The 16,500-nt window shown below is 38.8% G+C and overlaps 1 protein-coding gene across 3 annotated transcripts in view; it reads left to right on the forward strand.

Moving 5' to 3' along the window:
* LOC150087471 (uncharacterized) overlaps nucleotides 1–16,500 on the forward strand; it is a 238,090-nt gene that overhangs the window by 133,595 nt on the left and 87,995 nt on the right. For all 3 annotated transcript variants that reach the window (XM_090372089.1, XM_090372090.1, XM_090372091.1), the window contains 2 exons: nucleotides 574–605; nucleotides 8,417–8,450. In XM_090372089.1, coding sequence (XP_090228215.1) covers nucleotides 574–605; nucleotides 8,417–8,450 — 66 coding nt within the window. The remainder of the gene's footprint in view (nucleotides 1–573; nucleotides 606–8,416; nucleotides 8,451–16,500) is intronic.

Genomic DNA, 16,500 nt, shown 5'->3' on the forward strand with positions numbered 1-16,500 from the left:
GCAAAGAGAGGAAGTCAAAAGAGCTCCAAGTGATTGGTGGAGTTGGGAGAACAGTAGAGACAACAGATGATTTGACACAATGAGGTAGAGAGATTTTAAGCCAGAGAAGATCGAAAAGAGGAGATACCAAATTACCATGTCTCTGACAGGGAATATCGGAATGGATATATGCACAAGTACCACATTTGTGGTGAAAGGAATCATACAGCGAATAATTTGGTCAGTAGTTGAATCAACCGATAACTAAGATTCCGTCAGAAAAAGTATGAGGTTTGGCTTACTGCAAGTGGAAATGGACATCGTTGAGATTAGAATTGAGACCACATATGTTTGTGAAATGAATTAGGAAGTGTTTGGGAGATTTAGATCTTTTCGTAGATAAGCTTATTCTATTAGTTTGATAATTCATGGTGTATTCGAATACATACATATAGGAATTATTTCATTTTTATTATTCTGTAATGATTGTATATTTAATGTATATTTATATATTTATATTTAATTTGAATTCATATGATAAATTCCACAATAATCAGTAACACCAAGTAATATGTTTTCTTTTTTTATTTACAGTTCTTTCTATCCCAGTCATGTTGGTCCACTTGGTGTGTATTAAGTATTTTTCCCCTTTATGTAGTATGCTGTTTTTAATTAAAGTTGGTTGTTCTGTGATTAGTATTAGTGGTAGCTATATAGTGCAAGGAAGCACAAGTTTTATGCTGCACTGTCCCCAATAAAAGATATATATATAAAATAAAACAAATACTAAATAAAAATTTAAAAAATATTAAGAAAATAAATTACTTTTATGTTTCTCCCTTCATGTAGATAGCTATCCAGCTGACCTTTGAATTACCTGAAGGTGTCAGCCTCAGCTACCCATGGAAGTAACTTATATCAGAAATTAACAACTTGTTGAGCCTGTGATACTTTTTAGTATTAATGGATTTCAAACTTGAAAATTTCGATGTTAGTTCCTTGTCAATGTTCAGAGTTAAAAGTTTTATGTCTGAATTATATCACATATTAAAATTGTTTCTGAATGCAGAAGGAATACTTGAATGATGCTATCCACTACCAAGAAATTAAATAAAATAAACTATTAAGCAAGCAATAAAATTGTAAAAATAAGCAAAATAAACAAGCAAGAGCCTGCATTCACCCTGGGAAGGAGATCAGCATGGGATTCTGCAGTTATGGCATGACTGCTATCTGAGGTAATGCTAGGAATCCCTTCCTGCATCTCCCAAAAGTGAACACAGGTGAGAAATAACAACAAAAAAATTATATATATATAGTTTTGGGAAACCTGTTTTTTTTTTACATTCAGTGGTATCATCTATTATGAATTTGTTCAAAATATTAAACCAGACATATTATAAAGAGGAAAGATATAATTGAGAGAAAAATTATGAGAAAATGCCATCAGCTGTTTAAAAATGGTGTACAGTTTCACCACCATGACAATTGTCCCTGTACATTGCACTTTCTTCATTCAAGAATTATTTTTTTCCCAGATAGAACATTCTTGCAGTATCCCACCTGCCATATTGACCTGACTGTGTTCCCATTTTTTTTTTTTCTTTTCTTTACCCCACAATCTTGATGAATATTATAGAAGAGGCTGTGGGCATCAGGATTAGACATGCACCAATGAGCCAAAACATTATGACCACCTACCTAATATGATGTTGGTCCTCCACGTGCAGCCAAAACAGCTCGTATCTGGTAAGGCATGGATGCTACAAGATTTCTAAATGTGTCTTGTGGTATCTGGTACCAGTATGTAACCAGCAGATCCTTTACCTCCTGTAAGGAACAATAGGGAAGGCGACCCCAATAGGTGTCAGCGTGGTTGAGACGCTGCAGATCCGAGTTGCTGTTCCAACACAAGCCATAGATACTCGATGGGATTGATGTCTGGGGAATTTGGAGGCCAGGGCAATACCTGGAAGTCTTTCTCATGTTCTGCGAACCAGTCTTGAACAGTTCGGGTGGTGTGGCATGGTGCATTATCCTGCTGAAAGACGGCACTGCCAGAGGGGAAGACCGTTGCCATGAAAGGGTGTACCTGGTCAGAAATGATGTTTAGGTAGAGTGTATTTAGTGTCAAGCATCACCAGGGGTTTCCCCCATCTCTGCATTGCTTTCATTGTAGGTGTGCCAGTTCACTGGAAAAGCCAGAGATTTAAAAGTGTGTGGATATTGTATACGTTTAGCATTAGCATTAGAAGAGGCATTTGATGCAAGAAAGCAAGCTTATGCAGCATCAGCCAAAAAAAAAAAAAAAACAAAACCACTTCCACTTCACCCCTCTGTTCGTTCAAAATACCTGTCCAGCTGAGCCTTAAACTTATTTAGGCTATCAACTTCCACGACAAGGGATGGAAGTCTGTTCCACCATCCAACCACTCGCTGGCTAAAGGCAAATTTCCGCACGTCTATCCTACATCTGTCTTTCCTCAATTTGAATTTATGCCCTCTCAGGTGATTATTCTGAGCGAGAGGAAGAATCCCATCAGCATTGAGCATGCTCAAACCATTCAATGCTTTATACACCTCTATCAGATCACCTCGCTGGTGCCTAGTCTCCAGACACTGTAACTTGCAAAACTTAAGCCTTTCTTCATAAGAGCACCCCTTTGTTCCATTCACTAATCTTGTTGCCCTTCTCTGTACTCGTTCCAGCAGCTGTACATCCTTCTTGAAATGAGGCCTCCAGACCTGTATACAGTACTCTAGGTGTGGCCTGACCATTGCCTTATACAAGGGAATAATCACCTCCTTATCCCTGCTAGAAAAATTCCTATATATCATTGACAATACACCATGAGCTACTCCTGCAGCCCATCTGCACTGCTCAGAGAACTTCATATCTGCCTGCACTACCACCCCCAGGTCCCTTTCATTCTCTACCACTGTCAGTGTAGTACCACAGAGTTGATTCGTTGCTCTGGGATTGCTGTTTCCCATGTGTAGCACTTTACATTTGTCAATGTTAAACTTCATTTGCCACCGCTCAGCCCATCTGCTCAACCTTTCCAGATCCTGTTGCAGCAGCATAGTGTCAGTAGTGTCCTTGACAACCCTGCCCACCTTTGTATCGTCTGCAAACTTCGACATTAAACTTGATATACCATCATCAATATCATTTATGAATTCAGAAAACAATAATGGACCCAACACTGAGCCCTGAGGGACTCCACTAATAACATCAGTCCACGATGAGCAGTGTCCATTGATTACCACTCTCTGTCTTCTCCCCCTCAGTCACCTCTATATCCACAGCAGCAATTTGCCTCCAATGTCACACTGCTCCAATTTGTGCAGCAGTCTTCCATGTGCAACAGTATCAAAAGCCTTTCTAAGATCCAAGTATATAATATCAAAGTTATTCCCTGCATCCAGTTCCTTTGTGACTGCATCATAGTATCCAATTAAATGGATACTATGATGCAGTCAGGCAAGACTTCCCCTTAACAAAACCATGCTGTGTCCGAGGTATAACTGAAGTCTTGTCTAAATGATCCTGCAGTGCTTCTTTAACTAGTGCCTCCATTAATTTTCCTGGAAAAGAAGTTAAACTCACAGGTCTGTAATTGCTTGTGTCAGCCTTTGATCCTCCTTTGTGAATTGGGGTCACATTTACACATCTCCAGTCTGCGGGTACCTCCAAGGAAGCTCTCATAATTATGGCTAATGGTTTGCTTACTTCCTTTGCTGCCTTCTTTAATATAACTGGATAGATCCCATCCATCCCAGGTGCCTTTCTTGTGTTTATCTTCAATAGTTTCTCCTCCACTTTACTCTCAGTTCTTACAAGATTCTCTAGCTTATTGCTAGAGTTGAATACACCCCTGGCTTTCCCCTCGCTAAATAACTCCTCATGTGTGAATGTCGATGCAAAATATTCATTTAGTTTGTTAGCTATCTGAGCAGGATCATCAGTAGTTGACCCATCGATATCAAGTGGACCAATCTGATTCATCCCCTTCCTTCTAGAGTTTACATAAGTAAAGAACTCTTTGCATCCCTTTCCAAAGATTTCTCGTAATCTGCCTTTGCCTGCCTAACCTCCTTTGTAACTTGGTTACAGATCAACTTGTATCTATCATAGGCTTCTGTGTCATGTGTTAATTTGTATGTATCCCATGCATGTTTCTTCTCTGCCATGTGCCTCATCAGTTCATCTGACATCCATTTAAGCCTAAACCTTGAACAATATTTCTTAGTTGGTATGTAAAGCGTAGTAGCTTCCAAGATAAGTTCTTTGAATACTTCCCATTTTGCATTTGCTGTTGGTAACATCATCAGTTGGTCCCACTATATAGAATTTAAATCTTGTCTCAGTCCATCGTAGTCGCCTTTACGAAAGCAATAACCCTTCCCTTTACCCCTAATGGTAGTTACCTCTTTGAGTAAATCCCACTTCAGCACACTGTGATCACTGCCACCTAGTGGTTCATTTACCTGCAGATTCTTAATGCACGAAGAATCACTGCTGATAATCAAATCAAGAGTATTCCTCCCTCTAGTTGCCTCCCGAACATGCTGATGTAGAAAACAATCATCCAATAAATCCACAAAAGCCTTGCTAGTGTGCGAGTGACCAGCTCCAAACTCCAGTAAGTATCTGGGAAATTAAAATCTCCCATTATAAGACTCTCTCTGATTTACTGGCCCACTCTATTTCCCTGTACAGTTTCTTATTATACTCATCAGAGTCATTAGGCCTATAGCACTCTCCTACTCTCAATTTTGATCTCCCAATGCTTATGTGACACCAAACTGAGTCGACACTGCACTGTCCAGCGATGTCCACTGGCTTCACTTCCTTGGATTTTATGTATTTCTTAACTAATAGCATAACCCCTCCTCCCTTCCTATCCAGTCTATCTTTTCTGTAGACGTTGTACTCCCCAAATTCCAGTTCTGCATTCCTTATATCTGTGTGACACAAAGTGTCTGATATCCCAACAATATCTGCCTTTGATGTTTTGAGCAATACATCAAATTCATCAAATTTATTTACTAAACTCCTAGCATTGGTGTACACGCAAGTATACATGCACCTATTTCTATTCGTAGCTACCCTAACACAACCCATGTATTTACTTGTACCGCAATGACTCCCAGCAGTCTCTGAAATATCCTGAATCTTGTTTTTCAGGCTTCTGCTCATTCCAATAGAAGCAGTGCAAGAATCTCTTTCACCTCTGCCAGTGGCTACTGTTAATCTATTCGTCTTTGTATCCCCCCAAGCTAGCAGTTTTCCGACCCACCTAACACTGCCTCGATAGCATCAGCAAATATTCTTGCACCCTTTCTATTTAAGTATATCCCATCCCTGTAGAAGCAATCCCTCCTGTTAACAAGTACAGTCCAGGCTGAAAAAAATTCTACCCCATGAGCCTTGCACAATCTTTCCAGGGCCGAATTGATTGACAAGGCTCTCATCATATACTCCCTCCTATCGTGTCTGGGCAGAATTGCAGACACTTTCAAATTCAACCCTATTTCACGGCTTTTTTTTCAACAGTGATCTGTACTTGTTAAGCAATTCTGCCGGTCTCCTACTCTTGATATCATTAGTGTCATGTACCATTGTTTTTCTGGCCATTTAGCCGTTGGACCCCTGCTGAGGCCCAACGTTGTCCACACTCAGCACCGTGGAGGCAGGACAGGTATACCAGCATTATAATTATTTAATCTGGCAGATCCTGTCACCTAATTTCCTGAGATTTCTGTGGCCAGGACCTTAACAAAAAAAAAAAAAAAAAAAATTTTTTTTGATCTTTCGTGTGGGGGGTAAGAGCGCTAGGATTTGAAAGGCCGAAACTATTGGCAAACAGTAATTTGGACGTGTAGGGCAATCATTTGTGTACAGATAGAGTAGGGGAGGGAGACTAAAGACTAGGGGGGAAGAGAAATATGGAGTCAATAGGGAAGGCGACTCCAATAGGTGTCAGTGGGGCATGCCCATGCCCCACCAGAAAGAAAAATGGGGGTGGAGAGGAGGGGAGGAGACAAGAGGACAGTCACCTCCCCCCCCCCCCTGCCAGGGAAGTGGAGTGGAAAGAAAGCCAGGAAAGAGTGCCAGCTCGGTTGCCAATTGGCACACTGGCAGGAAATCTGCTGTCCAAGGTGGGGGAAAGATATGGGTCCAACGAAGCAGTCGGAACCAGTGCCCCGATGTCATTTGTGTGCTACGTTTATGGGTTATATACTCGACCAGGGTAGTGTCTCTTTTGCATCCCGGATGGGTCTGGTCCGTTGATCCTGTTTCTGTCATAAGGGAGGGCGGTCCAGTGCCTTTTCCATCCAGTGAGCCCATTGTTTCTGTGGTGTGCTTCCTATTCAAGTAGGTTGGTTGGGTCAGACAATTTGGGTTTCAGTGCTGGTGTATTTGCCCATAGTCCAGTTGTTGTCGAAGTTTAATGTCTGCTACAAGGCATACTGTGCCCTTAGTTCCTGATCGCAGAATAGGTTCTTCTTCTGGCAAAGAGTTCCTGTGCAAATCTGGTTAGGTTCTTATTCGCTTGTGTCCAAGAGATGATGCTCCTGGCCTAGCGGCACGTATGTCAATCTTGTTATTAGGTTTCCACGTAGGTCTTCGTAGGTTGTACATTCGTGCATGAGGTGGGTCCAGCTTTCTGGTTTGCCACATGAACAGTTGGGGTCTTGGAGGAGGCCCAGAGATGTTAGTTTCTCGTTGAAGGGGCTGTGACCCGTCAATAAGTAGGTGGAACAATACAGGTAGTTTCGGGAAAACCCTGTCTACATCAGGTATGAAGCATCGTGTCACCTCCCCTTTGTTGAGTCTGTCCTCCTGTTTTGCCATTCCTGTTTTAAGTGTGCCAAGCTTTTTCCATTTTTATATTGTTTGTGGGTTGAATTGTAAAGCCCAAGTAGGTCACAGAGATTCCTTTTGATACGTAGTATGCTAGTCCGCATCTGACCACTTCGAGATCCAGTGGTTAGTGTAACACACTAACCACTTTACACCAAACAAATTTTACATCTGACCTGATGTTTAGGTAGGTGGTAGACGTTAGAGTGCCCTGCACACGGACCCAGCAGAACATTGCCCAAAGCATGACATCGCTGCCACTTTCTTGTTTTCTTCTCACAGTGCATCCAGACGTCATCACTTCCCCAGGTAAACGATGCACACGAACTCTGCCATCCACATGGTGCAATAGGAAACATGATTTGTTGAACCAGATGACCTTCTTCCAATCACTCAAGGTCCAGTTTCGATGCTCGTGTGCCCATTTTAGGCACTGTCACCGGTGAACCGTGGTTATCTTGGGCACTCAGAGTGGCCTGTGGCTACGCAGCCCCATTTTCAGCAGGGTTCGATGTACTCTGTGTTATGACACATTACTCCTGTCATCAGCATTCCAATTACTGGCGAGTTGCACCACAGTTGCCCTTCTGTTGTCACGTACCATCCGGGAGAGCTTTCACTCACCTTAAGCATCGATGAGCCGTGGTCGGCCAACAGTTCGTGGGTTTCCCTCCTTAGACTACTTTCAGTAGGTACTAATCATGTCTGATCATGAGTACCCCACCAGCTGTACTGTTTTGGATATGCTCTGACCCAGTCGTCTGGCCATTACAATTTGGCCTTTGTCAAAGTCACTTAAGTCCGCTGCCTTTCCCATCTGAACAAGAGTAACACTGGTTAACGGAGCTCAGTATTGTGTGTTTTTTATACTGGGCCTGACCCACGCACGTGCCGTAGTTCACGTGCAGTTGCTTCAATTTGCATAACAACTCGCTGGTCATAATGTTTTGGCTCATCGGTGTATTAATAATGTATTGTTTCCATTGTCTTGATGGTTTATTAAAATGGCAAACTAGTTACACGGATGTTAAAATGATAAATTATCTACAATTAAAACTGAAAGTGAACAATTAAAAACAATAATTATTGTGCATTTTAATCATAGTCTATATACAATCTTATATTTATTGTTTTAATTGTACATTTTCAGTTTTAATTGCAGATAATATACCATTTTTTTTTTTAACAACCACATAATTAGTTTGCCATTTTAATAAACTCATCATCTTCATCAATCAACTTCATCATGATATTAATAACAATATGTTATTAACATCATGATGGACATGAATGGATCTGATGATATTTCACTCATCCAGCAAAATATGACAGTAGAACTCAAAAAAACTGGTTGAATGTTGTAGACTTCCAGCTATGTTTCCCGAAATAGCAGGGGGGGGGAACAATGTTGAAGGTATGACTTATAAAAATATTGTATATACCATAACTTTTTTAAAAAAATAAAGCCTTAGAATTTTTTGATCAAATACTTTATAATAAACTATTCTAAATAATGTTATATCTAGTAAGAGAAAATTATTATCATTTTGTTTCTTTACCAAATAGGTCAGAATCCTGTTACCATGCCTCCAGACTTCAGGTATTTAGTTTTTTAGTTAATTTAAAAGAAAAAAATGAATATGAATGAATCATATCATCTAGTCTTATTTTATACTATTTGATACAAGTGTGTGTTGAAATAATTCCAAGACCTTCTATACCAACATTTGCCAAACATTTTAGTTACGAACACTTTTTATCTTACAATATATTTTGGGAACACATATTCTTTTGTGGCTATTTGGCTTTGAAATAAAAAATACATAACTGATGCTCAAATATATTTTTGTTTTGAAAACAAAATAAGAACTAAAACCATAAAATATCGTTAATGCGTAATTTCTATCAGGAAAATGCATATAAAATATTATAAAAATCCATTCAAAATTAACAACTGTGTTCTACATAAAAAAGTTATATGCATACAAACGTGTTGGGTGAACATGTATCATCAGTATGTGATCTGTCAATAACCAGAAAAAAATAATGTTAAATTGTACTCATACAAAAAGTGTTGTATGCTTCAAATATGCAAAGTTTAAATTGGCAAAAAAAAAAAAGAAAGAAAGAAAGAAAAAAGATTTTTATTACGATTTTTTTCATGGAATGCAGTTTGGGAAACGCTGTTCTATACTCACCTGAGTGTAGTATAGAAAGTTATAAAAGCTACATTGAACACCTTATTACATTTTTACCGATTATAAATTTATAACAAAAATATGATAACAATATGAATTCGGCCTTCATCAGACAAAAACTTTCAGAGCATTCCTCCTCCTCCTGCAGAGTAGTATAGTTGATCTGCTACTTATGACTCATTTATAGAAGTTAAGTTCAAATCCCATCAGTGACTGGAGGCATTCTTAAAGGTCTCGTGTGGGTAAATAATGATGAATAAGATTCTGAAATTTTAAATCATCATGAATACCAACATGAAATTTGAAATATCAGTTTTTCATCAATAGTGATAAAAATGGAAGATACTGCAAATTGATGAATTTGTATGATGCTCCTGCAATAATATTTAGTGTTAACTGTATTGTTTGACTTTTCAGTTGAATAGAGAAAATTCCTAGGTTTTAGATAATTAATTTTATTCTCTGTATAAAGAATTCAAAGTTATAATTATATAAAATTTATTGGTAATTAAACAGTTTTGTAACAGTAAATAATTAAAGGCATAGTCCCAGTTTGTATATGGTTGAACAAACAATATGCTACCAAATATTGATCTTGCATTGTGGAGGCAGTTCACCACTAATCATCTTGTATTGCACCTCACATTTTCAATAATAAAAAAAAAAAACAAATTGCCCCAATGTAGAAGCATATTATTATTTATTTAAAATGTATGCCATTCCCTAGCCAGCATTAATCACATATTGTGCAAACACTTTACCATGTTTGCCTTGGTACCGTTTAATGTGATATCGGATTATTCAAAATGAAATGTATTTTGAAGTTTCTGCCATTCTCTAACCAGTTGTGCAGAGTTTTATATCAGTTTTAGTATGGATTATTTGAAATATGTCTAGAGTGAAATTCAAAGGCTGAAAAGTTTAGGTCTAGTAGAAACTTGTGAACAGCTTTGCTGAAACCCTACAGGCAACATTATTATAATGATGTTGCTTGTAGTCTTGCAAAATTTAGTATCGTTATATAAGCTATTCACAAGTTCATTTATTCATTTCCCTAAGAACAACTGCATGCAAAGTCACAGAAAATTCATTTAAATTTCAGTGATTCCCATAATTCTCATTATGGGTGCATGTGTAATCCAATTTGTTTGCACCACTGCATGGGGCAATGATCACAAATGATACGAAATGTACAATTTTCCAGCATAGTTACTTTGCGTATTCAAGTGTCTTAATGTACTCTCAGTTTGAAAGTGAATAATAATAAATGTACTTCAGAGGGGGGGGGATAAACTTTCCCATTGAAAGATTTAAAAAATAAATAAATAAAGAACAACAATTCTTACAGAATTCCAATGAGGCATGTGAAATCTTTTTAAACTTCTTGCACATAATGATAAAGATCACTGAGTTTCATTTTTGCTGCCATAATAGTCATACAACTCAATGTATAGGAACTGTTGTTAAAACAATCACTGTGTTGTTTATTATGTATAATTGCAAATATCTTCTAAAGAGAGAGTATCCATATTTTGGGATGTTATTTTCTATTTAATACTTGTAATGTCTGCAAGAAAGGATGACATTTTCTCTCTTCTAGCACCTCCACCCCATCCGTAACGGCCCCGAGTGCCAAGCGATAGTGACAAGCGATTTTCTTCCTGCGAATATATAGCGCTCTCCCAAAGTGTTATAGTTTTGATTCTTTTCTAGCGTCACCTGTTCTTTAGTTTACTTGAAGAGGTTCTGTACTTTAAAGGACAAAAGTAAGAACCGAGAGAGGAAATCTACCTTTCTTTTTTTATTCTATATATTCATTACTAACCCTTTATTTTCTTCAACAACCGCTTGGTCACTGGTGGCACCGCTCCTGCCTCCACGTGGCGGGGCCGGTAACCTGGGGGATAAGCCAACCCCCGGGGCTAAAAGGAGCAGAGATGGAAACAAGTGACTTTCCACGCTTAGAGCCAAAGAGCTCGCAAGCAAATGACATACACGACACTGACCATGACTTCTCTCTATCGAAGAGAATGAAGAAAGACATTGGCAGACAGGAATTACCAGCATTCCTGATAATACATTCTCTGTCAACACAACCTGTGAGCAAGCTCTCCCCTTTATTATTCAGAGATGCCTCGAACATGCCGCAGGTTCACCAAAAATGGTGAAACGTTTCCAATCTGGGGATTTATTAATAGAGACCACCAATTCTCGACTCTCTGAACTATTATTAAGTATGACATCCTTGAGTGGAATCCCAGTTCAAATCACACCACATAACACCCTCAATTCCTCAAAGGGAGTGATCACTGAATTGGATCTATTAAACGTTCCTGAAGATGAAATAGCCCAGGAACTTAAAGAACAAAAAGTCACTCAGGCAAAGAGGATCATGATCCGAAAAGATGGCAGTTTAGTTCCTACCCGGAGTATAATTTTAACTTTCAGTTCTCCAAACCTACCAGCTTCAGTCAAGGCAGGATATTTAAACTGTCGCGTTCGGCCATATATTCCGAACCCCCTAAGATGTTTTAAATGCCAGAAATTTGGCCATTCCCAGACAGCATGCCGTGGAGACGCAACATGTGCAAACTGTGGGTGTAAAACTCACACACAAACAGAATGTAAGGCACCAACCCCACAGTGTCCAAATTGCAAGGGTAGCCATCCAGCATACTCCAAAGACTGCGACCTCTGGAAGTTGGGGAAAAAGATACAAAAGTATAAAGTTGAAAATAAAGTTTCCTACCAAGAGGCAAGAAAACAAGTAAGATTAAATAATCCAAAATGCACTTATGCCTCTGCTACTTATAGTCACCAGTCAGTAGGATGTCAGACAGATGTGTCCATCCCTCCAGATACATCGATCTCAGACTGGGCTAGATCAGTCCTCTCGGTCCAACATCCATCAAAGGCAGTCGATCAATGCAGTAATACGCCACTGACAGTTCCATCCCAGAAACTTCTCCATTGTCAAGCAGCGGAAAAATTAGATCCAGTTGAGGTGAAGCAATCTCACCCCTCAAGCATGGACACCGATGATACCACCAACTCAGAAGATCTGCTTGAAATACATGCAGATGATGATATGGAAGAAAGCAATGACTCAAGATGCCCAAATTTTTCAAAAAAAGAAAAATCAAAACACGACAGATTTAAACAAACCTCTCACAAAAAGCAAACAGACTCCTCTTCCGCTCACAAAACCAAATAATGGAACAAATCATACAATGGAATTGCAGAGGTTTTCGCAGCAATATTGATGATATCTATGAAATAATTAACCGTTACAATCCTGCTGCCGTATGCTTGCAAGAGACAAATCTAACAACAAAAATATCCGTTTCAGTCAAAAACTATACTATCTTCAGAAAAGATTGATCTGAAACTAACAGCCCCCATGGAGGAGTAGCTATACTAGTGGAATCAGGAGTTCCCTCCAGGCACATTCCACTACAAACACCATTAGAAGCTGTTGCTACCTGTATAGTAATCGCTATCACACTGACACTAGCCTCAATTTATCTTCCACCGAATCAATCATGTACAATTCAGCAACTGTTAAATCTAATTTCTCAATTACCACCTCCTATTTGTTTACTAGGAGATTTTAATGGGCCTCATCCATTATGGGGATCTCTGGTCTCAGACAGACGTGGTGATCTCATTGAAATGTTACTTGACCGAGAAAATTTGACACTATTGAATAATGGCTTACCGACATATATCCATTTTCCTACTGGGTCAACCAGTGCAATAGATCTCTCAATTTGCTCTCCGATCCTCTTCCCAACTATAGAGTGGGCAGTACATGACAATCCTCTAAATAGTGACCACTATCCGCTGATCTGTAGTATTCAAACCACCCATTCCAAACAAACTGAAACAAAAACAAAATGGAAATTTTCCAAAGCAAACTGGACGAAATTTACCAGTCATGTATCTTTTGATGATGACACCATAGAGTCTTCTGCTATTTCACCGATCATATCACAACGCAGATACTAACAGCAGCAAAAGCCGCCATCCCACAGTCTCAAATAAGAAACCATCGGCATATCAATCACTGGTGGAATGGTGACTGTAATAAAGCAAAGAGAGAAAAAAAAAAAGCATGGAACGCCTTCCGCAAACATCCCACCACTGCCAACCTTATTAACTTCAAAAGACTGAGAGCTAAAGCTCGTTATATCCGGCGGAAGGCGAAAAAAGACTCGTGGATAAAATTTGCCTCCTCAATCAACAAAGATACTGATACCAGAATAATCTGGGAAAAAATAAAGAAACTAAATGGTAAATATCATAAGTTACCTTCTCCTATTATTAATTGGAATGGGAAGGAGATCTCATCTGTTGATGAAATTGCCAATGCCCTAGGAACGGTGTTCTGTGAATTGTCCGCCTCAACTGCATATCAACCATCTTTTCAAAAGATCAAAGCTGAAGCTGAAAGAAGGAAACTAAACTTCAAAACTGCATGTTCTTTTACATATAACCAACCGCTCACAATATCTGAACTGAAAGAATCTATATATACCTCAAGAAACAGCTCTCCTGGCCCTGATGGAATCTACAATACAGTAAACCCCTGCTATTCGCGGGAGTTACGTTCCTGAGAAATGTCGCGAATACCAAAAACGCAAATACTGAGTTATGGCTCCCATAGTAATAAAGGGGTTCCGTTCCAAAGTATGAAATATATAAGAAAAACTAGTTTAAAATTTTGTCTATGTATGTATTATATGTACCTTCATAATATGACTATGTACATAGACAGTACATAATGAAATGCAAGCATATGGCATCGAAATGAAAATAAGAAACAATTTAATATTAAATGTAATATTTATTAGAAATTTCAAACAAATCTTTCAAACCAGCGCCTTTGCTTGCTAGCAAAAAAAAACATCACGCCAGTGCTATCACTAGTTTCGCTAAAGTGTTGATAAAGGAGTTTTGCCTTTTCGCGAATGATGAGTGAACTTAACGGAATTTTATTTTGAGTTCGGTCTTCTATCCACAGATTTAAAGCTTTTTCCATTTTTTATAATTTAACATCACGAGTTACAGACCAAATTTTTTTAAGCAATTAGCGCATTTTCACGGACACTACGGCGGATTTTTTCTTCCGATTTCTTGATTGATCGTACCGTTGACTCATTGATTTTATAATGTTTTGCCGCTGAGGAGACAATTTCACCATTAGAAATTTTGTCTAATAACTCAATTTTATTCGCTAATGTTATCACCTTCTTTGATATTTTCACATTTCTCTTTTTATTCGTAGCCATATTTTTGTAGGGGTTAGAAAGAAATTGTCCACAATAAAGTCACTTTCTTCCGTTAATACACTCGAAAAAGTCTGTTTTACACTGTAAAACGGTAGATTTATCATTTTTGTAAGCATATCAATTTATAAATTGATAAATTTATTCAATTTATAAACATATAAATTAAAAGCAAACGACGAAACCTTCCATGACAAATGCATAACACATACTGAACAAGGATTAGCGAGAAACATCCACGTTTGCGTTTTTGTCACCCCACTCCCCCCACCCACTGAGCGCTGTTTTGACCGGGAAAGATAATTTTAGCCATGCCCATGTTTTTTATGGCGGAAAATATTCACGGCGCTTTAAAATTCACATTTTTTTAGGTTTCATTTTATATTAAATCGGCGATCGCGAAACCGCGAATATAGATACCGCGAATAGCGGGGGTTTACTGTATAATGATTCAACACCTCAATCAGAAATCACTAATTTCATTGCTAAACTTTTACAATAGAATATTCTCAGAACATATATTCCCTACTTCCTGGCGACATTCTTACGTAATAGCCATACCTAAACCTGGAAAAGACCATTCAATTCGTAACAACTATAGACCAATTTCTCTAACCAGCTGCCTGAGTAAGACTTTAGAAAAAATGGTTCACCATCGACTCACCTGGTATCTTGAATCCGAAAACATAATCAGTGATAATCAGTTTGGCTTTCGGAAGAATAGATCTTCCCTAGACCTCATGACCAAAGCCGAATCCAACATAAGAAATGCATTCATCAGAAATCACCATCTCGTTATGATATGCCTTGATATAGAGAAGGCCTTTGATACCACATGGCGCTACGGTATCCTAAGAGATCTCCATTCTATTCATATGAGAGGCCATTTACCATATTTTATTCAAAGCTTCCTTCAGCACAGATCTTTCCAAGTGAGGTTCCGGCAGGTTTTATCTCAAACATACATTCAAGAAGAAGGAGTCCCACAAGGCTCTGTTCTTAGTGCCACTCTGTTTGCAATACGAATAAACAACATCACAAACAGCATTCCAAATACCGTTGACTCGTATCTCTATGCAGATGATCTTACCATATCCTGCCATTCCCAGAATATGAACTATATTGAGAGGCATCTACAAATATCCATTAATAACATTGAATTATGGATTGCGCAAAATGGATACAAACTGTCAAGCCACAAATCTACAGCTATACATTTCTGCACGAAGCGCGCAATGCATCCTGAACCCGAGTTGCACTTGGCCGATCATCCACTACCAACTGTGAACAGTATTCGCCTTGTAGGGCTAATTTTTGATAAAAAGTTAAACTTCCAGGAGCACATCAAGTACCTAAGAACCACTTGCACAAAGAAAATGAATATACTCCGGGTCATCTCCAGTACATCTTGGGGCGCCGATCGTTATACCCTGCTCCACTTATATAAATCTCTAATTAGATCTCAGTTAGACTACGGAGCACCTGTTTATGACTCAGCTAGGGAGAGCACCTTGGCCCGTCTTGCACCCATCCAACATTCTTCTCTTAGGATAGCCCTAGGTGCATATAGAACATCACCAGTTCAAAGTCTTTATGTTGAGGCTCACGAACCTCCGCTTAGCATCAGAAGAAAGATGTTGCTGATAAACTACTCAGCTAAAATTAAAAGTCTGCCTACTCATCCGGTTTGGCCACTGTTGCATAATCCTCAATTGAAAACCCATTATACAAATAAACCTAGAGCAATTCGACCTTCTGGCATCAGACTGCAGAATCTAACAGAAAGCTGGAATATTCAGCTTGATAATATCATCAGAGAAAAAAAAGATCCGGATCCCCCTTGGACTAACTTCACACTTTCTTCTGATGAATACTTTGAGCAATGGGGTAAAGACTCTATAGCAGATACTAACATCCAACAACTACATGTTGCTCACTCACAAAAGTACCCCCACTTTACTAAGATCTATACTGATGGTTCGAAGTCTGACAGTCGAGTGGGTGCAGCTGCCGTCTTCCCTAATACAACTGTCTCAATTTCACTTTCAACCGAATGCAGCAGCTATACTGCTGAACTCCATGCCATTAAGCTTGCTCTGGAAAACATCTCGCTAATGTCAATAAATAAAAGTATAATATACACTGATTCACAGAGTGCTATTTT

This window comes from Mastigoproctus giganteus, chromosome 4, assembly GCF_048544385.1.
Source record: "Mastigoproctus giganteus isolate SK-2022 chromosome 4, ASM4854438v1, whole genome shotgun sequence".
NCBI lineage: Eukaryota > Metazoa > Arthropoda > Arachnida > Uropygi > Thelyphonidae > Mastigoproctus > Mastigoproctus giganteus.